The following is a 25,008-nucleotide window of genomic DNA, read 5'->3' as shown; positions in this document are numbered from 1 at the left end:
CACATAAACAGAACCAATGACAAAACCACATGATTATTTCAACAGACACAGAAAAGGCCTTCAACAAAATTAAACATCTCTTCATGCTAAAAACTCGCAATAAACTAGGTATTGATGGAACATATCTCAAAATAATAAGAGCTATTTATGACAAACCCACAGCCAATATCATACTGAGTGGGCAAAAACTGGAAGCATTCCCTTTGAAAACTGGCACAAGACAAGGATGCCCTCTCTCACCACTCCTACTCAACATACTGTTGGAAGTTCTGGCCAGGGCAATCAGGCAAGAGAAAGAAATAAAGAGTATTGAATTAGGAAAAGAGGAAGTCAAATTGTCCCTGTTTGCAGATGACATGATTGTATATTTAGAAAACCCCATCATCTCAGCCCAAAATCTCCTTAAGCTGATAAGCAACTTCAGCAAAGTCCCAGGATACAAAATCAATGTGCAAAAATCACAAGCATTCCTGTACACCAATAACAGACAAACAAAGCCAAACCATGAATGAACTCCCATTCACAATTGCTACAAAGAGAATAAAATACCTAGGAATCCAACTTAAAAGGGATGTGAAGGACCTCTTCAAGGAGAACTACAAACCACTGCTCAACGAAATGAAAGAGGACACAAAGAAATGGAAGAACATTCCATGCTCATGGATAGGAAGAATCAGTATCATGAAAATGGCCATACTGCCCAAGGTAATTTATAGATTCAATGCCATCCCCATCAAGCTACCAATGACTTCACAAAATTGGAAAAAACTACTTTAAAGTTCATATGGAATCAAAAAAGAGCCCGCATTGCCAAGATAATCCTAACCAAAAAAAAAACAAAACTGGAGGCATCATGCTACCTGACTTCAAACTGTACAACAAGGCTACAGTAACAAAACAGCATGGTGCTGGTACCAAAACAGATATATAGACCAATGGAGCAGAACAGTGGGCTCAGAAATAACACCACACATCTACAACCATTGGATCTTTGACAAACCTGACAAAAACAAGCAATGGGGAAAGGATTCCTCATTTAATAAATGGTGCTGGGAAAACTGGCCATATGTAGAAAGCTGGAACTGGATCCCTTCCTTATGCCTTATACAAAAATTAATTCCAGATGGATTAAAGACTCAAATATTAGACCTAAAACCATAAAAATCCTAGAAGAAAACCTAGGCAATATCATTTAGGACATAGGCATGGGCCAGGACTTCATGACTAAAACACCAAAAGCAATGGCAACAAAAGCCAAAATAGACAAATGGGATCTAATTAAACTAAAGATCTTCTCCACAGCAAAAGAAACTACCATCAGAGTGAACAGGCAACCTACAGAATGGGAGAAAATTTTTGCAATCTACCCATCTGACAAAGGGCTAATATCCGGAATCTACAAAGAACTCAAACAAATTTATAAGAAAAAAAACAAACAACCCCATCAAAAAGTGGGCAAAGGATATGAACAGACACTTCTCAAAAGAAGACATTTATGCAGCCAACAGACACATGAATAAATGCTCATCATCACTGGTCATCAGAGAAATGCAAATCAAAACCACAATGAGATACCATCTCACGCCAGTTAGGATGTGATCATTAAAAAGTCAGGAAACAACAGATGCTGGAGAGGATGTGGAGAAATAGGAACACTTTTACACTGTTGATGGGAGTGTAAATTAGTTCAACCATTGTGGAAGACAGTGTGGTGATTCCTCAAGGATCTAGAACTAGAAATACCATTTGACGCAGCCATACAATTACTGGGTATATACGCAAAGGATTATAAATGATACTACTCTAAGGACACATGCACATGTATGTTTACTGTGGCACTATTCACAATAGCAAAGACCTGGAACCAATCCAAATGTCCACCAATGATAGACTGGATTAAGAAAATGTGGCATGTATACACCATGGAATACTATGCAGCCATAAAAAAGGATGAGTTCATGTCCTTTGCAGGGAGGTAGACAAAGCTGTAAACCATCATTCTCAGCAAACTATCACATGGACAGAAAACCAAACACCGCATGTTCTCACTCATAGGTGGGAATTGAACAATAAGAACACTGGACACAGGCTGGGAAACATCACACGCCGGGGCCTGTTGCGGGGTGCGGGACTCGGGGAGGGATAGCATTAGGAAAAATACCTAATGTAAATGATGAGTTGATGGGTGCAGGAAACCAACATGGCACATGTATACCTATGTATCAAACCTGCAATTTGTACACATGTACCCTAGAACTTACAGTATAATAAAAAAAAAAAAAAGAAAGAAAAACTAGAAGGGCAAGAGTCACTATTTAAATGCCATCCCACTTTTCAACATTTTTACAAATCTAAATAAACACGTATTTTATAATTGAATAACTACATTGCATAAGGGGGAAAATCACCAATAAAAAAAATCATGTCATTTGATCAAAAAGAAAAATGAAGCTTAGAGTCTTTTGCAATAATACCTACGTTAATAAAAAAAGGTACAGAAATAAGAATACAAAAGGATGTAAAGTCAAGGAAGTTCATATACATTCAGTGAATATGACATAAAAAGGCTGATTCTCTCACGACGTACATGGCACAGCAAGGAATAAGAAACAATATTCAGGTCCCAGAGTACCATTTCAACGAAACCCAAATATTCTGGATTAATGAAAGCTGCATCTGAAATTTTTGGTAAAGGAGTAGATCCCACTATAGAAACCTGGAGTGGAATAGGGTGGGTTTGGTGATGTGATGAGCCTCTCCTGGGAAATGCTTCCCTTCTTGGACACATGTCCATTCATCACTGTCCTCAGCTTCACTGGGCTTATAGATTCACAGTCTTATCTCCTCCCTAGCCCCTTCCACCATTTCTTGATAATTTCAGCATTCCAAGTAGAAGAATCATTTGAGATGCAACCATCACTGTGCCTTCCGAACTCTGAGATGTCCTCACATCATGCACCAGACCTCAAATCCTGACCAGAAAATCTCTTGACAGCACAGATCCCTGTCTGGAAACTGAACTTCGTGCGTCATTCTCTAGTCACAGACATCCATCCCAACTTCATTGCCCCACTTCCACTGAGTCAACCTCTTTGACACTTCTATTTCCTGTGAGTGCCTACGTCTCCTGTGGTCACCTCTCTATCTCTCACAGACGGGACCACTAAAAATTGTCATGTCAACAATTGTAATTTACTGTTGCATCATCTTTCCTCTGAAAATCATGCAAGCAAAAAATCCAGGATGGATCAGCACCAAATGTAGTGTCCCTGCTCCTGCCGAGCTGAAGGACATGTACAGTCATGAAGATGGTGCCTTTACAAACCAACAGTCTCTATGAGTCACACCAGTCCTTGTCCATCCTTTTACAAACATCCGTGTCTACTTCTTCTTCCTCTCAGTGACCATTTAAAACCTGAAATACGCTACTAGAGACCCCTTAACAGTTTATCTCACTGAAGGCTATTACGACAACGAGAAGGAGAAATGAAATCTTTGGAAAGATAAGTAAATATGGAAGCAATTGTAAGTAAAAACATTTTTTTAAAAAGTGTTTTGCCTGGAACATTGATTGGATGAAGGCACCAATACAGACCTGAGATAGTGGCTTCCTGTTGGCACAGTTGATGCCCCCAATGAAGACCATGTTGGGCATGATTGGCCTGGGGTAGTCCATCACAAAGTCCCCTCGGAACAGCCACACAGATGCATGGCTGAGAATATCCACCACTGACACCTCTCTCTGAAAAAGCTCAGAAGCAAGGCTTACATAAGGAGCAGAAAAAGCATGACAAATGTAGGACAGGGCCAGAGGGTAGAGCATGTTCTTGACCCTTTGCAGGAATGTCATGCGGTCCGAATTGGTTGTTAGTAATCTAGGAATATAGGAGGAAGGGTTTGGACACCGTGTGCCCTTAAAGTCTAAATCACATGGAATGTTCCTCAAAAAATATACAGTAGGAATCGACAGGTACTTAGCCAGCACCGCCGCGCAGAGGTTAACGGGGTCTGTTAAAACTACATCAAAGGAAATAGCATTCAGGTGCCTGATCAGGGCCTCATTATGTAGTAGCTCCACACAAGACCTATGATAGACCAAAGACATATTGTTCAACATTGCCATACTTCTGAAAAATTTCTTCAGAAAATGTTCTGTTTCAAAGTACAGTTGAGTGTGGCCCAGCACATGGCGATCAAATTCATCCTGGGTCCACGAAACAGCATAGGTTGTTAGAGTGAAAAAGTTCTCTTCTTTGATGTGCATATTCACCTCTGGGGTGAGGACCACCGCCTGGTGGCCTCTGGCATGGAGCTCCCGCAAGGCCTCCCGCATGCTGAGCCAGTGGCTGCCATCAGTGGGCACCACCAACACCTTTCCACTCTCAGCCCAGGAATGAACACTGAGGAGAAGCAGCAGTCCTGTGGCCAGCCGCCGCAGGGGAACCTGGAGTCCTGTGGCCATCTCAGCAGAAGCCACCGACAGCTGACTGTCCACCCCACACTGTGCCTCCTACATTTGCTTTCTTCATCTTAATTACCTTGTCACTGAGCCACTTAGCAAATCAACATGTAATTGGAAGACAGAGTGCCCTCCTCTAGTTAATTATTAACCATTAATCTATCATTGTTTTTCACTGTGGGCCCCACCCTGGAAAAGACCGATCACAACTATCTTGAAAAACTCATCTGACCCTGTGCTCACTCTGGGGAACATCCAAGTTCAAGCTCTTGTTTCTCATCCAATTCCCAACAGAATGCTGTGAACACCCATTTCATGTCACTGCCTCCTACTTCTCTGTTAACCATGTTTATCAGGCAGCAGCTGAGGTCTGAGGAGTCACCATTGCCCTAGTCCCCAGTCATATGCTCTCTGCTGGATGTGACCCTATTTGCAACCCTTGAAACTTTCTTCTCATGTATGAGTAACACAGCACATCCAAAAAACATACAACATTGCTAAGCCAGCTTTCTCTGAACAGCCTGGAGGCTGGCTATGTGGTTTTGGTCGTTTTTCGCACCAGGATATTTCTTGTAAGGATCACAGAGGACTCTCTCTGAAGTGGCTGTCAATATAAAAAAAGCTGCGGGGAGGCTGAGCTCAAGATGTGATGATCAGATTCTTGGAAAGGCTTTGTTGAGGATTCTCCATCTACACCATGGAAGAAGAGGTGCTGCTGTCTAAAGCACACATGGGCAAGACAACTCTAGCAAGGACCCACGGAGGGTTCAGGGAGCTCCTGCTCACCAAGGGACCGGGGGAGCTGGAGCCTGGCCTCAGATCTTGCACAGTCTGAATTCCTCTTCTGAATGCCAAAGGCTCCAGTCTTCTGCAAGTCTGCTTAGAGACTGAAGTGTCCATGCATCAAGGCCTTTATTTCATCCTGAAGATTATGGTCAGGCTTTTCTCCAAGCCAATCCAGCACCAAGTTCTGATAAGAATGGTTCCTCCAGAACAGAACGGGCTGTATAATTTGTGGGGGCCCTAGTTCAATTTCAAGACAGAGAATTAAATGTGTGCCTTTCTAAAGGAGAGACCCTGAGCACTCACAAGGGCCTCAAGCCTAACAAGGCTCATCCTACTCCAGAAAGTCACTCCTACATGTGCTGTGCTCGCAAGATTGCTGATGCCACCTTGTCCTGGTCACCTCAGGATGATGTGGGCAGGCTCTCTGGGGTGTGCACTTTCTATCTCACTGCCTCTGTGTCTTCTTGCCTGGCCGTGTCTGCCATTGCTGGTGAGGCTGAGGCTTCCCTTAGGGAGGAAATTACTCCCATTAGAAATCCACATTGATAACAGATTCCACCTTTGGACAGAACCCATGGGATAGGCAGTGAATGGAAGCATCTACCAGGGGGACACCCAGCTCAAGGGCAGCACACGCAGGATGGCACAGAGAAGGAAGGTCTGCAAGGGCTTTGGGAACTCTCCAGTAGAGGATGATTCCTGGGGATTCGTAAGGACATAGAGCACTAGAAAGGGATTCTCAGATGTGGGTGCAACATCTCAGCCTCTGAACTATTCCTCCAACCCCCTTAAAACTATATGCTTCCTAAGCACCCTCCTGATGAGCCCAGATGACGGGTGGAACACGCCTGGTAGTGTGCTCTTCCCACATTCATGGGCTCCCACGTTCTACCTCCAAGTAGTAGTGTTTTATTTAGACAGTGAAGTCATCTGATTTCTTGTCACATGTCTGGGACTCCCAGACCCTGGGGAGGCCCATGTACCTTGGAAGATGGTGGTACTCCAGAGACCTAGGGGCCCTAAGGATAGCAGAACTATGGGAAGGGAGGAGCTCCTGGTGCCTGAGAAACAGGAGGAGCTGCCCAAGGCATCAGCTTCCAGGGTCTGGAGATGAGGAGGAGTCTGGGCTGCACAGATAGACTTGGAGCCATCCGCATATGTGGAAGCCATGGGTGTCAGTAGGGTCACCCCAGCAAAGTCCAGAGACAGAAAAAAGCATCCTGAAAGACTGACCTGTGTGGTCTTGTTCCCCTCTGCCAATCTCACAGACCTAAACATACAAATTGGAATTCTTTAACGTTTGTAGGAGAACACAGAAACTAATCTTCACATCTTGGGGTAAAGATTCCTTAGGGTACAAAAACAACAAACGATAAAACTTTGCTAGAATTAACCCCATCAAAATCTAAAACTTTTGCTCTTTGAAAGGTATTGTTTTTTAAAAATGAAAAAAGGAAGATCAGGAAAAAAGGAGATAATTGAATGGTAAGCTAATAGCTCTGAAGCCTGGAGAATAGAAGACTATGGAGGACAGGAACAAAAATTAAATTTAAATGGCCGAATAGAGGAAAACCTCCAAGCCTTGAATAAGATGTGGGTTTCACTTTAAGCTTAGTGTCTGTGGTAGGCAGAATCACAGCCCCACAGAAGTATCTACATTGTACTTCCTCAAACCCGGGAACATGTTCCTTTACAGGTGGAAGAGATTTCACAGATATAATTAAATTAAGAGTTTTAAGATGGGGAGATTGTCCTGGGTATCTGGGCAGGACAATGTAATCACAAGGGCTCTTACAAGTGAAGGAGACAGGCGTAAGAGTGGGAGACTTGAAGATGCTGCACTGCATCTCCCTAAAAGTGGAAAAGTACCATGAAATTCCAATATTAATAGGAAAAAGGAAATTTCTGTTAAATAAATGAGCTTACATTCAATGGAAAGAATAAGATTAAGAATGGACAGAATCAGAATGCTGACATCAAAAGAAACTATGAGATTGAAGCAATTTTGGTTTTTGTTGTGTTTTAAATAAATAAATAAAAAAACCACAGGTGCTGAAACTCCTGAGCTCAATGATCCTCCCACCTGAGCCTCCCAAGTACCTGGGACCACAGGTGCATGCCACTGCACCCAGCTTTTCATATTGGAATTTTAAAAAATGTTTTCTAAACTTTTTAAACAAGATTTCCACATGCCAAAGAAATTTTTATTTTTTTGAAATGGGGCCTCACTCTGTCACTTAGGCTGGAGTGAGGTGGCGTGAACATGGCACACTGCAGCCTCCACCTCCTGGGATCAAGTGATCCTCCTGCCTCAGCCCCCTGAGTAGCTGGGACCACAGGTGTGTGCCATCACACCTGGATAATTTTTTGATTTTTTGTAGAGATGGAGTCTCAGCACATTTCCCGGGCTGCTCTCAGACTCCTGGGCTCAAACAGTCCTCCTGCATCAGTCTCCCAAAGGGCTGAAATTACAGGTGTGAGCCACCTACCTGCCTACAAATCATTTTCAAATTAAAAGAGATGGGGAATTAAAAAAATAACATCGGAGTAGCAATACTGGTATTTGATAAAATGGATTTTAAGGATTATTATTTAATGATAACAGCAAACTATGTGAAGAAAATTTAAGTCTCAAACCTACATGCACCAATCTAATCACTATGTATAAAGCAAAACCTATTCAAGAGCCAAAATATAACTGGAGCAGAATTTGTTATGTAAGGGGATTTTTTAAAAAGACATCCTTCCCAGAATTGGGCAGGTTCAGTAGAGGGTTTTTTAAAAGATAAAAAAATTGGCCCAGTGTGGTGGCACACGCCTGTAATCCCAGCACTTTGGGAGGCCGAGGCGAGTGAATCACTAGAGGTCAGGAGTTTGAGACCAGCCTGACCAACATGATGAAAGCCCATCTCCACAAAAAATATATATATATAAAAAATTAGCTGAGCGTGGTACTGTCCCAGCTACTTGGGAGGCTGAGGCAGGAGAATCAGTTGAACCTGGGAGGTGGAGGTTGCAATGAGCCGAGATCCCATCACTGCACTCCAGCCTGGGAAACAGAGTGTGACTCATTCTCAAAAAAGAAAAACAAATTCAAAAGATAGAATTTTAGTTGTGTCCATGGAACATTTGTAAACATTGAACATATGGTAGTCACTAACTACATATGACTATTGAGCACTTGAAATGTGGCTATTCCAAATTGAGATATGCTGTGTCAGATATATGCTAGATTTTGAAGACTTAACAAGAAAAGACTATGTCAAATAGTTAAGTCATAATCTTATATTGAATATATGTTGAAAGGATAATATTTGTGATATGTCTAGTTAAACAATGCATTAGTAAAATTAATTTCAGTGGTTTCTTTTTGCTGGTTTCTAACATGCCCACTAGAAAAGTTTAAATTATGTATGTGGCTTAAATTATATTTCTATTGGACAATTCTGCATTAGACCATCAAAGTAACCTATTAAGAATTTTTTAAGTAGTGTCTTCATAAGAAACATTCTTATTATAATACAAAATAACTAGAAAAAATAAGAGGGAGATGACTACAAAATTATTAACGATATCAGAATTAGGTAACAGCCTTATACACAGTCACTGCGTCAAAGGAGAAATTTAAAAACTGATATTTAAATTATCTAAAAGCAATGAAAAGAACAGCAATTTTTACTAAAACCTAAGTAAAAGAAATCTTTTACTCGAGCCCTCAATGCTTCATTAAGAAAAATCAAATGTAAAGAAGTGTAATAGTCCTCTAACGAAGTTGCAAAAGCAGCTACAAATCAACCAAAAGAAACTAGGATGAAATCATTAAGGCAAAAATAAGCTGCAATTAATGCAACAGAAAATGAAACAGTAAAAAGAATATACAAATTTCACAGTTATTTCTTTGAGAAGAACAATCAAATAATTCAACCTATCCATAAACTTTAAATCAAGGAGAAAGAGAGGGAGAAAAAGCGTAAGATTTCAACTTTGGTCTTGTATATTTGTAGAAAAATTTCAAATCTAAGGGTCAACCAAACGAAGTAAGTAAGGGTGACAAAATAACAAAGGAAATTAATGTAATAAAAATGATAATGGTATGCCTATCACAGATAATACATGATAAAGATTTTGGTGTAAATGATCTTTCATGCACTCAGCAAATTGGCACGAACAGGCAAAGGTCTCCAGGTGACACATCTTGTCCTGCAGGAGTCTTTTAAACTCTACTAATGATGATGATAGCTCTTCCTCTAAGAGGCCTGAGGTGATCTGGGAAAATTCTTCTTTATTCACTCGACCCAGAAACACCACAAAATCATGCAATTCAAGAGGTTTCAGTTTTCCTGTTCACTTAAAGGACATTCATGAAACTACCCAGGCCATCAATGTATGCATATACAAAGAGCCACCAAGTGTCTGAAGGATGTCACTTTATGGAAGCAGTGTGTACCATTTCGATGTTGCAATGGAGGGGCTGGCAAGTGTGCCCAGGGCCGAACAGTGAGGCTGGACACAAGGTCGGTGGCCCAAATAGGGTGCTGGATTTTTGCTGCACATGCTTTAAAATGCAGAGAATAATGCTGAATATAAGAATTTAGATGTAGATTCTCTCATCATTAAGCTTAACCAAGTAAACAAAGTATCCAAGATGAGCCATGTGTCTTGCAGAGCTCATTATCGGATTAACCCTTACATGACCCCCCGCTGCCACATCAAGATGATCTTTACTGATAAGGAACAAATTGTTCCTAAACCTGAGGATGAGGTTGCACAGAAGAAAAAGATATCCCAGAAGAAACTGAAGAAAAAAAATACCTATGGCTCTGGAATAAATTCAGCATAAAATAAATGCAATTAAACTAAAATAATAAGAATGATAACAGATAATATTTATTGGGTGCTCACTATAACAACATTAAAATCACAATGCTTAGGGTACCTGTCCTAGGTCACATAGCTAGAAAAATGAGAGCGAAGATTTGAGCCAGTGCAGTTCAGTCTAGAGAATATATTCTTAGTGAAAAACCAGAAGAAAAGAGCCACAATCACTATTCAAATGCCTTCCTAATTTTCCACATTTTTACAAATCTGAAGAACATATATATTTTTTACAATTCAGTAACTACATTGCATAAGGGGAAAAGAAAATCAGTAGAACAAATATCTTGTGGTTTGATCAAAAACAATAAAGTTTAGTGTCCTTTGCAATAGTACCTACACCAATAAAAAGAAGTACAGAAAAAAGAATACAAAGGACCTAAACTCATGGAAGTTCATATAAATTCAGTGAATATGACAAAAAAGGGCTCAATTCTCTCACAAGAAGGATGGCTCCCTCACTGGGCTTGGTGGCTCGTGCCTGTAATCCCAGCACTTTGGGAGGCCGAGGCGGGCAGATCACATGAGGTCAGGAGTTCAAGACCAGCCTGGCTAACATGGTGAAACCTCATCTCTACTAAAAAAAAAAAAAATTGCCAGGAGCAGTGGCACATGCCTGCAGTCCCAGTTACTCAGGAGACTGAGACGGGAGAATCTCTTAAACCTGGGAGGTGGAGGTTGCAGTGAGCTGAGATCGGGCCACTGCCCTCCAGCCTGGGCAACAGAGCGAGGCTCAGTCTCGAGAAAAAAAAAAAAGGTTGGCTCCCTCAATGGATTAAGAAACCAAATTCATTGGTGTGTGAATTTGGTTTTTCACATCCCAGAGTACTATTTCAATGAAACCCAAATATTCTGTATTAATGAAAGCCACCTCTGAAATTTTTGGAAAAAGACTAGATCCCACTACAGAAACTTGGAGTGGGATAGGGTGGGTTTGGTGATGTGCTCAGCCCCTCCAGAGAAACCCTTCCCTTCTTGGACACATGTCCATTCATCACTGGTCCCAACTTCACTGGGCTTATAGATTCACAGTCTTATCTTCTCCCTAGTCCATTCCACTCACTCTTGATAATTTCAGCATTCCAAGTAGAAGATGCTTTTGACATGCAACCATCACCGTACCTTCCAAAAACTACAATGTCCCCACATCATACACCAGACCCCCAACTCCTGGTCAGAAAAACTTTTCTCAGGACAGATCCCTCTCTGGAAACTGAACTCCATGTTTCATTCTCTGATCACATGCATCCATCCCACCTTCACAGCCCCATTTCCACTCAACTGAGTCAACCTCTTTGACACTTCTATTTCCTGTGAGTGCTTAGGTCTCCTGTAGTCACCTCTCTATCTTTCGCAAAACGGGACCACTAAAAATTATCATGTCCACAATTGTAATTTACTGTTGCATCATCGTTCCACTGAAAATCAGGCAAGCAAAAACCCCAGGATGGATCAGTTCCGAATGTAATGTCCCTGATCCTGCCCAGCTGAAGAACATACACAACCATGAAGATGGTGCCTTTACAAACAGTGTCCATGAGTCACAGCAGTCCTTGTCCATCCTCTGACAGACCCTCGTCCGTGCCTCTTCTTCCTCTCAGTGACCACTGAAAACTTGAAATACACTAGGCCCCTCAACAGTTTATCTGTTACAAAGAAGCAAAAATACAATTTTTGGAAAGATAAGTAGATATGGGAGCACTTGTAAGTAAATACATTTTTTAAAAAGTGTTTTGCCTGGAACATTGATTGGATGAAGGCACCAATACAGACCTGAGATAGTGGCTTCCTGTTGGCACAGTTGATGCCCCCAATGAAGACCATGTTGGGCATGATCGGCCTGGGGTAGTCCATCACAAAGTCCCCTCGGAACAGCCAGACGGATGCATAGCTGACAAGATCCACCACTGACACCTCTCTCTGAAAAAGCTCAGAGGCAAGGCTTGCATAAGGAGCAGAAACAGCATGGCAAAGGTAGGACAGGGCCAGAGGGTAGAGCATGTTCTTGACCCTTTGCAGGAATGTCATGTGGTCTGAATTGGTCGTTAGTAACTTAGGAATATAGGAGTAAGGATTTGGACACTGTGTGCCCTTAAAGTCTAAGTCACATGGAATGTTCCTCAAAAAAAACACAGTAGGAATCGACAGGTACTTAGCCAGCACCACCCCGCAGAGGTAAATGGGGTCTGTTAAAACTACGTCAAAGGAAGTAGCATTCAGGTGCCTGATCAGGGCCTCATTATGCAGTAGCTCCACACAAGACCTATGATAGACCAAAGATATATTGTTCATAATTGCCGTACTTCTAGAATATCTCTTCAGAAGATGTTCTGTTTCAAAGAACCATTGAGTGTGGCCCAGCACAACGCGATCAAATTCCTCCTGGGTCCATGGAATGGCATAGGTTGTCAGTGTGAAAAAGTTCTCTTCTTTGATGTGCATATTCACCTCCGGGGTGAGGACCACCGCCTGGTGGCCTCTGGCATAGAGCTCCCGCACGACCTCCCGCATGCTGAGCCAGTGGCTGCCATCAGTGGGCACCACCAGCACCTTTCCACTCTCAGCCCAGGACTGGACACTGAGGAGGAGCAGCAGTCCTGTGGCCAGCGACGGCAGGGGAACCTGGAGTCCTGTGGCCATCTCAGCAGAAGCCACCGACAGCTGACTGTTCACCCCATGCTGTGCCTCCTAGAATTGTTTCCTTCATCTTAATTACCTTGTCATTAAGCCACCTAGCAAATAAGAATGTAATTGGAAGACAAAGTGCCCTCCTCCAGTTACTTATTACCCATTAATCTACAATTGCCTTTCATTATGGGCCCCACCCTGGGAAAGACCCATCACGCCTATCTTGAAAAACTCATCTGACCCTGTGCTCACTCTGGGGAACATCCAAGTTCAAGCTCTTCTTTCTCATTCAATTCCCAACACAAGGCTGTGGACACCCATTTCATGTCACTGCCTTCTACTCTGTTAACCACATTTATCAGGCTGCAGCTGAGGTCTGAGCAGTCACCATTGCCCTAGTCCCCAACCACATGTTCTCTGCTGAATGTGACGCTATTTGCTAACCCTTAAAATTCTGTCTTCTCATATATGAATAACACAGCACATCCAAAAGACATACAACATTGCTAAGCCAGCTTTCTCTAAACAGAGAGTGTTGAGGCTTGCTATCTGGTTTTGGTCTTTTTTCACACCAGGATATTTCTTGTAAGGATCACAGAGGACTCTCTCTGAAGTGGCTGTCAATATAAAAAAAGCTGCGGGGAAGCTGAGCTCAAGATGTGATGATTGGATTCTTGGGAAGGCTTTATTGAGGATTCTCCATCTACACCATGGAAGATGAGGTGCTGCTGTCTAAAGCACACATGGGCAAGACAACCCTAGCAAGGACCCACGGAGGGTTCAGGGAGCTCCTGCTCACCAAGGGACTAGGGGAGCTGGAGCCTGGCCTCAGATCTGGCACAGTCTGAATTCCTCTTCTGAGTGCCAAAGGCTCCAGTCTTCTGCAAGTCTGCTTAGAGACTGAAGTGTCCATTCATCCAGGCCTTTATTTCATCCTGAAGATTATGGTCAGGCTTTTCTCCAAGTCAATCCAGCACCAAGTTCTGATAACAATGGTTCCTCCTGAACAGAACAGGCTGCATAATTTGTGGGGACCCTAGTTCAAATTTCAAGGCGGAGAATTAAATGTGTGCCCTTCTAAGGGAGAGACCCTGGGCACTCACAACGGTCTCAAGCCCAATGAGGCTCGTCCTGCTCCAGAAAGTCACTCCTACATGTGCTCGCAAGATTGCTGATGCCACCTTGTCCTGGTCGCCCCAGGATGATGTGGGCAGGCTCTCTGGGCTGTGCACACTTTCTATCTCACTTCCTCTGTGTCTTCTTGCCTGGCTGTGTCTGCCATTGCTGGTGAGGCTGAGGCTTCCCTTAGGGAGGAAGTTACTCCCATTAGAAATCCACATTGATAACAGATTCCACCTTTGGACAGAACCCATGGGACAGGCAGTGAATGGATGCGTCCATCAGAGGGACACCCAGCTCAAGGGTGACATATGCAGGATGGCACAGAGAAGGCAGGTCTGTATGGGCTTGAGAACTCCCCAGGGGAGGACGATTTCTGGGGAATTGTGAGGACACAGAGTGCTAGAAAGAGATTCTCAGTTGTGGGTGCAACATCTCAGCCTCTGAACTATTCCTCCAACCCCCTTAAAACTTTCTGCATCTTAAGCACCCTCCTGATAAGCCCAGGGTGAGGGTGGAACACACCTGGGAGGGTGCTCTTGCCACATTCAAGGGACTCCCCTACTCCATCTCCATGCAGTGGTGTTTTATTTAGACAGTGATGTCATCTCATTTCTAGTTACATGTCTGGCACTGTTAGACCCTGGGGAGGCCCGTGTATCTTGGAAGATGGTGGTGCCTTCAGAAACATAGGGGCCCTGAGCAGAGCAGGACTGTGGGGACACAGAATCTCACATTCCTGGTGCCTGGGATATAGGAGGAGCTGTCCAAGGCATCAGCTTCGAGAGTCTGGAGATGAGGAGGGGCCTGGGCTTCACAGACAGGCTTGGAGGCATCAGCATATGTGGTGGTTGAAGCCATGGGTGTCAGTGAGGTCACCCCAGCGAAGTCCAGAGACAGAAAAAGGCATCCCAAAAGACTGACCTGAGTGATCTAGCTCCCCTCTACCAATCTCACAGAGCTAAACATGTAAACTGGAACTCTTTAATGTTTTTAAGAGAACGTAGAAACTATATCTTGGCGTAGACAAAGCTTCCTTAGGGTACAAAAAGTACAAATGATAAAAACTTTGCTAGAATAAACCTCATTAAATTCTAAAATTTTTGTTCTTTGAAAGCGTTGTTTTTAAAAAGTAAAAAAAGGAAGATAAGGAGAAAAGGAGATAATTGAATGGTAAGCTGATAGCTCTGAAGCCTGGAGAATAGAAGACTATGGAGGACAGGAACAAAAATTAAATTTAAATGGCCGAATAGAGGAAAACCTCCAAGCTTTGCATAAGATGTAGGTTTCACTTTAAGCTTAGTGTCTGTGGTAGGCAGAATCACAGCCCCACAAAGTATCTACATTGTAGTTGCTCAAACCTGGGAATATATTCCATTACAGGTGTAAGAGTCTTCACAGATGTGATTAAATTAAGGGTTTTGACACGGGGAGATTCTCCTGGATGTCTGGGCAGGACAAGGGCTCTTACAGGTGAAAGAGACAGATGTAAAAGTTGGAGACTTGAAGATGCTGCACTGCGTCTCCATGGAAATGGAAAAGCGCCATGGAATTCCAAAATTAAGAAGGAAAAATTAAATTTCTGTTAAAGGAATGAGCTTACACTCAATGGAAAGAATACAATTAAGAATGGACAGAATCAGAATGCTGACATCAAAAGAAACTATCAGATCAAAGTCATTTTGGGTTTTGTTGTGTTTTAAATCAATCAATCAATCAATCAATCAATCAATCAATCAATCAACAAACTACAGGAGCTCAAACTCCTGACCTCAATGATCCTCCCACCTGAAACTCCCAAGTAGCTGGGACCACAGGCCCATGCCACTGCACCCAGCTTTTCATATTGGAGTTTTTAAAAAATGTTTTCTAAACTTTAAAACAAGATTTTCACATTCCAAATAAATTTTGATTTTTTTGAGATGGGTCCTCACTCTGTCACCCAGGCTGGAGTGAGGTGGCGTGAACATGGCACACTGCAGCCTTCACCTCCTGGGATCAAGTAATCCTCCTGCCTCAGCCTCCCAAGTAGCTGGGACCGCAGGCATGCACCATCACACCTGCATAATTTTTAATTTTTTATAGAGATGGAGTCTCAGCATGTTGCCCAGGCTGCTCTCAGTCTCCTGGGCTCAAGCTGTCCTCCTCCCTCGGTCTCCCAAAGGGCTGAAATTACAGGTGTGAGCCACCCACTTGCACACAAATCATTTTCAAATTAAAAGAGATGGGGAATTAAAAAAATAACATAGGAGTCACAATACTGATATCAGATAAAATGTATTTTAACGATTATTATTTAATGATAACAGCAAACTATGTGAAGAAAATATAATTCTCAAACCTACATGCACCAATCTAATCACTATGTATAAAGCAAAACCTATTCAAGAGGCAAAATATAACTGCAGCAGAATTTGTTATGTAAGGGGATTTTTTTAAAGACATCCTTCACAGAATTGGGCAGATTCAGTAGAGGGTCTTCTAAAAGATAGAAAAATTGCCTAGGTGTGGTGGCTCATGCCTGTAATCCCAGGACTTTGGGAGGCCGAGGCGAGTGAATCACTTGAGATCAGGCATTTGAGATCAGCCTGGCCAACATGATGAAACTCCATCTCCATAAAAAATACAAAAAAAAAGAAAATTAGCTGGACGTGGTGCCATGCACCTGTAGCTCCAGCTACTTGGGAGGCTGAGGCAGGAGAATCAGTTGAACCTGGGAGGTGGACGTTGCAATGAGCCGAGATCCCACCACTGCACTCCAGACTGGGTGACAGAGCGAGACTCCATCTCAAAAGAAAAAAAAAATAGAAAAATTGAAAAGATAGAATGTTTGTTTTGTCCATGGAACATTTATAAACATTGACCATATTGTTGTCACTAACTACATATGAATATTGAGCACTTGAAATGTGGCTATTCCAAATTGAGATATACTGTAAGTGTCAAATATATGCTAGATTTTGAAGACTTAACAACCAAAAAAACTATGTTAAATAGTTAACATGTTGAAAGGACAATATTTGGGATACATCTGGTTAAATAAAATGCATTATTCAAATTAATTTTAGTGGTTTCTTTTTGCTGGTGTTTAACATGCCCACTAGAAAAGTTTAAATTATGTATGTGGTTTACATTATACTTCTATTGGACAATTCTGTATTAGACCATGAAGTTAACCTAGTAAGAATTTTTATTATTATTATTATTATACATTAAATTTTAGGGTACATGTGCACAATGTGCAGGTTAGTTACATATGTATACATGTGCCATGCTGGTGTGCTGCACCCATTAACTCACCATTTAGCATTAGGTATATCTCCTAAAGCTATCCCTCCCCCCACCCCACAACAGTCCCCAGAGTGTGATGTTCCCCTTCCTGTGTCCATGTGTTCTCATTGTTCAATTCCCACCTATGAGTGAGAACATGTGGTGTTTGGTTTTTTGTCCTTGCGATAGTTTACTGAGAATGATGATTTCCAATTTCATCCATGTCCCTACAAAGGACATGAACTCATCATTTTTTATGGCTGCATAGTATTCCATGATATATATATGCCACATTTTCTTAATCCAGTCTATCATTGTTGGACATTTGGGTTGGTTCCAGGGCGAAGGATATGAACAGACACTTCTCAAAAGAAGACATTTATGCAGCCAAAAGACATATGAAAAAATTCTCATCATCACTGGCCATCAGAGAAATGCAAATCAAAACAATGAGATACCATCTCACACCAGTTAGAATGGCAATCATTAAAAATAATTTTTTTTAAGTAGTGTCTTCACAAGAAACATTCTCCTATTGTAATCCAACACTCCCTCTCTGGAAACTGATCTCTGTGTTTCATTCTCTGATCACAGACATCCATTGCACCTACATTGGCCCAATTCCACTGAACTGAGTCAACCTCTTTGAAACCTCTACTTCCTCTAAGTGCTTATGTCTCCTGTGGTCACCTCTCTATCTTTTGCAAGACGGGACCACTAAAAATTATCATGTCAACAATTGTAAATTTCTATTCCTTCCTCCTTTCTACTGAAAATCTTGCAAGCAAGATTGAATGGATCAGTTCTCAATGTAGTGTCCCTGCTCCTGCCCAGCTGAAGCACATCCACAACCATGAAGATGGTGCTTTTACAATAAACAGTCTCTGTGAGTCACACCACTCCTTGTCCATCCTTTGACAGATCTTTTTCCTTGCCTCTCCTTCCTTTCAGTGGCCATTGAAAGCCTGAACTGCACTACCATTGACCCTTTAACAGTTTATCTCACTGAAGACTATTACAACAATGAGAAGCAGAAATGAAATCTTTGGAAAGATAAGTAGATACGAAGACACTTTTAAGTAAATACATTTTTTAAAAAGTGTTTTGCCTGGAACATTGATTGGATGAAGGCACCATACAGACCTGAGATAGTGGCTTCCTGTTGGCACAGTTGATGCCCCCAATGAAGACCATGTTGGGCATGATTGGCCTGGGGTAGTCCATCACAAAGTCCCCTCGGAACAGCCACACAGATGCATGGCTGACAAGATCCACCACTGACACCTCTCTCTGAAAAAGCTCAGAGGCAAGGCTTGCATAAGGAGCAGAAACAGCATGGCAAAGGTAGGACAGGGCCAGAGGGTAGAGCATGTTCTTGACCCTTTGCAGGAATGTCATGTGGTCTGAATTGGTCGTTAGTAACTTAGGAATATAGGAGTAAGGATTTGGACACTGTGTGCCCTTAAAGTCTAAGTCACATGGAATGTTCCTCAAAAAAAACACAGTAGGAATCGACAGGTACTTAGCCAGCACCACCCCGCAGAGGTAAATGGGGTCTGTTAAAACTACGTCAAAGGAAGTAGCATTCAGGTGCCTGATCAGGGCCTCATTATGCAGTAGCTCCACACAAGACCTATGATAGACCAAAGATATATTGTTCATAATTGCCGTACTTCTAGAATATCTCTTCAGAAGATGTTCTGTTTCAAAGAACCATTGAGTGTGGCCCAGCACAACGCGATCAAATTCCTCCTGGGTCCATGGAATGGCATAGGTTGTCAGTGTGAAAAAGTTCTCTTCTTTGATGTGCATATTCACCTCCGGGGTGAGGACCACCGCCTGGTGGCCTCTGGCATAGAGCTCCCGCACGACCTCCCGCATGCTGAGCCAGTGGCTGCCATCAGTGGGCACCACCAGCACCTTTCCACTCTCAGCCCAGGACTGGACACTGAGGAGGAGCAGCAGTCCTGTGGCCAGCGACGGCAGGGGAACCTGGAGTCCTGTGGCCATCTCAGCAGAAGCCACCGACAGCTGACTGTTCACCCCATGCTGTGCCTCCTAGAATTGTTTCCTTCATCTTAATTACCTTGTCATTAAGCCACCTAGCAAATAAGAATGTAATTGGAAGACAAAGTGCCCTCCTCCAGTTACTTATTACCCATTAATCTACAATTGCCTTTCATTATGGGCCCCACCCTGGGAAAGACCCATCACGCCTATCTTGAAAAACTCATCTGACCCTGTGCTCACTCTGGGGAACATCCAAGTTCAAGCTCTTCTTTCTCATTCAATTCCCAACACAAGGCTGTGGACACCCATTTCATGTCACTGCCTTCTACTCTGTTAACCACATTTATCAGGCTGCAGCTGAGGTCTGAGCAGTCACCATTGCCCTAGTCCCCAACCACATGTTCTCTGCTGAATGTGACGCTATTTGCTAACCCTTAAAATTCTGTCTTCTCATATATGAATAACACAGCACATCCAAAAGACATACAACATTGCTAAGCCAGCTTTCTCTAAACAGAGAGTGTTGAGGCTTGCTATCTGGTTTTGGTCTTTTTTCACACCAGGATATTTCTTGTAAGGATCACAGAGGACTCTCTCTGAAGTGGCTGTCAATATAAAAAAGCTGCACGGAGGCTGAGCTCAAGATGTGATGATCAGATTCTTGGGAAGACTTTGTTGAGGATTCTCCATCTACACCATGGAAGAAGAGGTGCTGCTGTCTAAAGCACACATGGGCAAGACAACCCTAGCAAGGACCCACGGAGGGTTCAGGGAGCTCCTGCTCACCAAGGGACCGGGGGAGCTGGAGCCTGGCCTCAGATCTTGCACAGTCTGAATTCCTCTTTTGAATGCCGAAGGCTCCAGTCTTCTGCAAGTCTGCTTAGAGACTGAAGTGTCCATTCATCCAGGCCTTTATTTCACCCTGAAGATTATGGTCAGGCTTTTCTCCAAGTCAATCCAGCACCAAGTTCTGATAACAATGGTTCCTCCAGTACAGAATAATTTGTGGGGGCCCTAGTTCAAATTTCAAGACGGAGAATTAAACGTGTGCCTTTCTAAGGGAGAGACCCTGAGCACTCACAACGGTCTCAAGCCCATGAGGCTCGTCCTGCTCCAGAAAGTCACTCGTAGTTGTGGTTGGCAAGATTGCTGACGCCTCCTTGTCCTGGTCGCCCCAGGATGATGTGGGTAGGCTGTCTGGGCTGTGCACACTTTCTATCTCACTTTCTCTGTGTCTACATGCCTGGCCGTGTCTGCCATTGCTGGTGAGGCTGAGGCGTCCCTTAGGGAGGAAGTTACCCCCATTAGAAATCCACATTGATAACAGATTCCACCTTTGGACAGAACGCATGGGACAGGCAATGAATGGAGCTGTCCACCAGGGGGCGCAGGCAGGATGGCACAGAGAAGGCAGTTCTGCAAGGGCTTTGGGAACTCTCCAGGGGAGGATGATTCCCGGGGAATTGTGAGGACACAGAGCGCTAGAAAGGGATTCTCAGCTGTGAATGCAACATCTCAGCCTCTGAACTATTCCTCCAACCCCCTTAAAACTGTATGCCTCCTAAGCACCCTCCTGATGAGCCCGGGGTGAGGGTGGAACAGGCCTGGGAGGGTGCTCTCGCCACATTCAAGGGGCTCCCCTGTTCTCTCTCCATGCAGTGGTGTTTTATTTAGACACCAATGTCATCTAATTTCTAGTCCCACGTCTAGGACTCCTAGACCCTGGGGAGGCCCATGTATCTTGGAAGATGGTGGTGCCTTCAAAGACATGGAAGCGCTGGGGAGAGCAGGACTGTGGGGAGGGAGTAGCTCACATTCCTGGTGCCCGGGAAGTAGGAGGAGCTGCCCAAAGCATCAGCTTCCAGGGTCTGGAGATGAGGAGGGGTCTGGGCTGCACAGAGAGATTTGGAGCCATCAGCATATGTGGTAGTTGAAGCCATAGGTGTCAGTGAGGTCACCCCAGAAAAATTCAGAGATAGAAAAAGACATCCTATAGCCTGATCTGAATGATTGTATATTCCCCTCCGCCAATCTCAGAGATATAAACAAAGACCTAAACAAAGACTAAGTCGTCCAAAGACCTCTTTCCACCCAAACCTACAAACTCAAACGGTTTAACTTTTTTAAAAAACATAGAAACAAATCCTCACACCTTTTGGTAGACAAAGATTCCTTAGATAGGACACGAGGGGTACAAAACACAAAACGTTTGCTAAAATTGACTTAATCAAAACTTACAACTTTTGCTCCTTGAAAGATATTGTTTTTTAAAAATGAAACAAAGGACACCACACACCAGAAGTAAACAGAAACACAACTATCTGACATAGCACTTGTATCCAGAATATGTAAAGAACTCATTACTCAAATATAAGAAGACAAACCAATAAAAGTGTGCAGAAGATTTTGAAAGGGCACCTTTTAACAGAAAACAGGCATATGATCAATAAGCACATGAAAAGATCATCAGTCATAAGAGGAATGCAAATTCAAACCCAGTGAAATTCTACTACACACCCATTAGGATGGCTAAAATGTAAAAGACTAAAAATAGCAAGTCTTAGCACAAATACAGAGCAGCCAGAACTCTAATGCATTGCTGTTAGGAATGTAAAATTATATAACTGCTTTGGAAACAGTTCGACTGTTTCTTAGGAAGTCATACATACACCTACCACACAACCCAACAATCCCACTTTTAAGTATTTACCCAAGAAAAATGAAATCTCAGAAACACTTGTACTCGAATAGTCATAGCAGCTTTACTCATAATAGCCAACAACCGGAAACTATCCACATGTCCATCAATAAATAAATGCATAAGCAAATGATGATATATCTATACAATGAAATTCTACTCAGAAATAAAAAGGAATGAAATATTGATACATGCAACAGTGTGAAAGGATCTGAAGAGACATGCTGAGCCAAAGAGGCCAAACACAAAACAGTATACCTGTGGGTTTTTCATTCATAATTGTATGATTCCATTCAGGTGAAACTCTAGAAAAGACAATTCTGTTATTCAGCAACAGAAACCATCCAGGGTTGCCTAAGGTGAGGGGAGGCATTAGGTGATTGAAATAGGACAGAAGGGAAGTTACTGGGTAATAGAGTGGTCCGTGTCTTGAATGTGGTGATGGTTGCACAGCTAAATAAAATCATTGCAACTCAGAAATGTATAATTAAAATGGTGCACTTTATTGCATGTAAATAATACTCCAATAATGTTTATTTTAGTAGCATCAATTGAAAAACATATCATTCAATTAAAAAAGAATAAAACTTTCCCAAGGTAACCAAAAGACCAAAACCTACCATACAAAGCCCTACCTATTCCAAGAAATACTCACAGCAAAACACCTATATTTAATAATGTTTCTTTCACATCCTGGTATATTTTTTGAATTTTAAGTTTAAATTTATAAGTACTTTCATATATCACAGTAAGAAAAAGAATTCCTACAAGAGAGCAAGAGACAGAGACTTCAAATACTAAATACTTATAAGCCCCAAAATGATTGCTTTAAAAGGTGGCAGGTCATCCTTTCTGGAGGACATTCTTATTGAGTGTTCACCCATAGATTATTGAAAGAAATTTAGATTAGGACACAGAAAAATCTATATAGTAATAGGTTTATATGACAAACTAGTAACAAAAAATCTGACATCTAAATAGAAAATATCATTAATTGAAGGGTAATTCGCAGTGTGGACAAGTTATTTCCTATCTCATCCCAGCTGCCACCCTCCCCCAGACTCTCAAACCTACTTCTGGTGAGGATCCACTCCCAGCTCAGGATAGAACATGTGACCTAGGCCTCAACCAATCAGCACGTTTCATCCCCTTGGCCGCCATGATTAGTTCAGAGATGGGCATGTGACTCCATTAGAGCCAATGAGGCAGAAGAACTTTAACTAGGAATCCTGAAGCCCCTGCTGCTTGGGTATTATGAGACTGAGAAGGATGTCATGGCCGAGGAAACAGAGACAAGAAATGGAAACATATAAATGGGTTCTGGTAACATAGTTTGGCTCTGTAGCAAGCAATACCTAACCAGATAGCCCCTGAGATTGTTCTGGTATGTGAACCAATAAACGAGCTTAAAAAAGAAAAGCCCTGCAACAAATTCACTGAGTCAAGAATTTGGGGAAGTTGCCCAAATAAAGTGATCACAGGTTGCATTGATTTTGGGGGTGGGGGGGTGGGGAGTTCGTCAGGGTCTTACTCTGTTGCCCAGGCTGGGGTACAATGATGCAAACATAGCTCACTGGAACCTTGAACTCCTGGGCTCAAATAATCCTCCCACCTCAGCCTTCTGAGTAGTTAGGCCTACAGGCACACACTACCATGCCCAGCTAGGTTTTTACTTTTTGTAGTGAAGGAATCTCACTATGCTGCCTAGGCTGGTCTCAAACTCCTGGGCTCAAGCTATCCTCCTGCTTCGGCCCCACAAAGTGCTGGGATTATAAGCATGAGCCACGACGCTCAGCCAGTTGCATCAATTCTATTAAATGCAGAAGGTAAATATCAGTTCTTATCTTCACTGGTGAAACAACTTGATAAAAGAAAACACACACACACAAAAGACATTTAAATGAAAGATTAATAAGGGAAATACAAATTCAAATAACCTTGAGATATTTTTTACCTATTGGATTGTCAAAAACTGAAAACGTTTGACGATAATACATGTGGCAAGGATATGAAGGGAAGTGTACACTTACACATTGCTAAGGGAAGAATAAATTGTTAATGCCTAATGACATTTAAAATGTAAGTCCATTTTCTGGCAACTCCCCTATGGACACTCCCACACAGGAGCACAGTGAGTCATATACTAAGATGTTTATTCTAATTCGTTTGAATAAAAGTAAAAAGCAAGATGCAGAGTGGGGGAAGATATTTGCAATACCTATAACTGCCAAAGAACTAGTATCCGGAATGCATACATAATTCGAGTAGACAACCCAGTGGGCAATAGACTTGAATGGGCAAAAGAGAAAATCCAAATGACCAATAAGTATATTTTAAAACCCTCAATATAATCAGTCATGTACATAACTAATGCCTTAGCAATCAGGGATATGTACAACCACTCTGAAAAATAGTTACATCTCATTAAATTAATGATATGCACACCCTCCAACGCAGCAGCTCCACCCCTAGGTATATACTCTAAAAACCCACTCACATGTGTTTCAGAATGTAAAAGAATGTTCGTTGTAACATTGTTCACAATAGTGAAAAGCTAGATACAACCCAAAGCCCATCAACAGTAGAATGGATAAATAAAATTGTGATGTATTCATATAATGGGATATATTCACAATATAATGGGACAATCCACAAACTACAACTTGTAAAAACACACATCATGAATCTCTCAAACATAAGGTTGAACCAAAAAAAAAAAGCAAGACAAAAAAAAAACACTAAAATTCTATTTATATTAAGTACCGAAACAGGTAAAATCATCTATATTATTTAGAGATGCAAATTTAGGTGGCAAAATTGTAAAGAAAAGCAAACAAATAGCCGGGGGAGGGCGAACATCAAAAAGAATAGCTCATGGATGCTGAGCTTAATACCTGGATGATAGGTTGATCTGTGCAGCAAACCACCATGGCACATGTTTAGCGATGTAACAAACCTGCACATCCCGCATGTGCGCCATGGAACTTAAAATAAATGCTGATGAAAAAAACACAAAAGAAATAATCATCACAAAAGTCAAAGAAAAGATGGAAAAGGAATAGAATGGAGGGCTGGCACCCAGGATGGATGTCTGGGTGCTGATAAACTGCAGTGACCTCTGGGATAGAAAACCTAACGCAGAGTATTTTGGGGGTCCCTCAGC

The 25,008-nt window shown here is 42.3% G+C and overlaps 1 protein-coding gene across 5 annotated transcripts in view; it reads right to left on the bottom strand.

The window, feature by feature from the left end:
- UGT1A3 (UDP glucuronosyltransferase 1 family, polypeptide A3) overlaps positions 1-25,008 on the bottom strand; it is an 89,168-nt gene that overhangs the window by 28,358 nt on the left and 35,802 nt on the right. Inside the window, 1 exon segment of one of the 5 annotated variants that reach the window (NM_001132143.2) lies at positions 18,281-19,230. The exons of 2 other annotated variants lie outside the window; for them this stretch is intronic. In NM_001132143.2, the coding sequence (NP_001125615.1) occupies positions 18,281-19,147 (867 nt within the window). In that variant the 5' untranslated portion in view covers positions 19,148-19,230. 5 annotated transcript variants of the gene reach the window in all.

Source organism: Pongo abelii, chromosome 11 (assembly GCF_028885655.2).
Source record: "Pongo abelii isolate AG06213 chromosome 11, NHGRI_mPonAbe1-v2.0_pri, whole genome shotgun sequence".
Classification (NCBI taxonomy): Eukaryota; Metazoa; Chordata; class Mammalia; order Primates; family Hominidae; genus Pongo; species Pongo abelii.
Note: the sequence above shows the minus strand (reverse complement) of the source record. Positions and strands in the feature narration are given on the sequence as shown.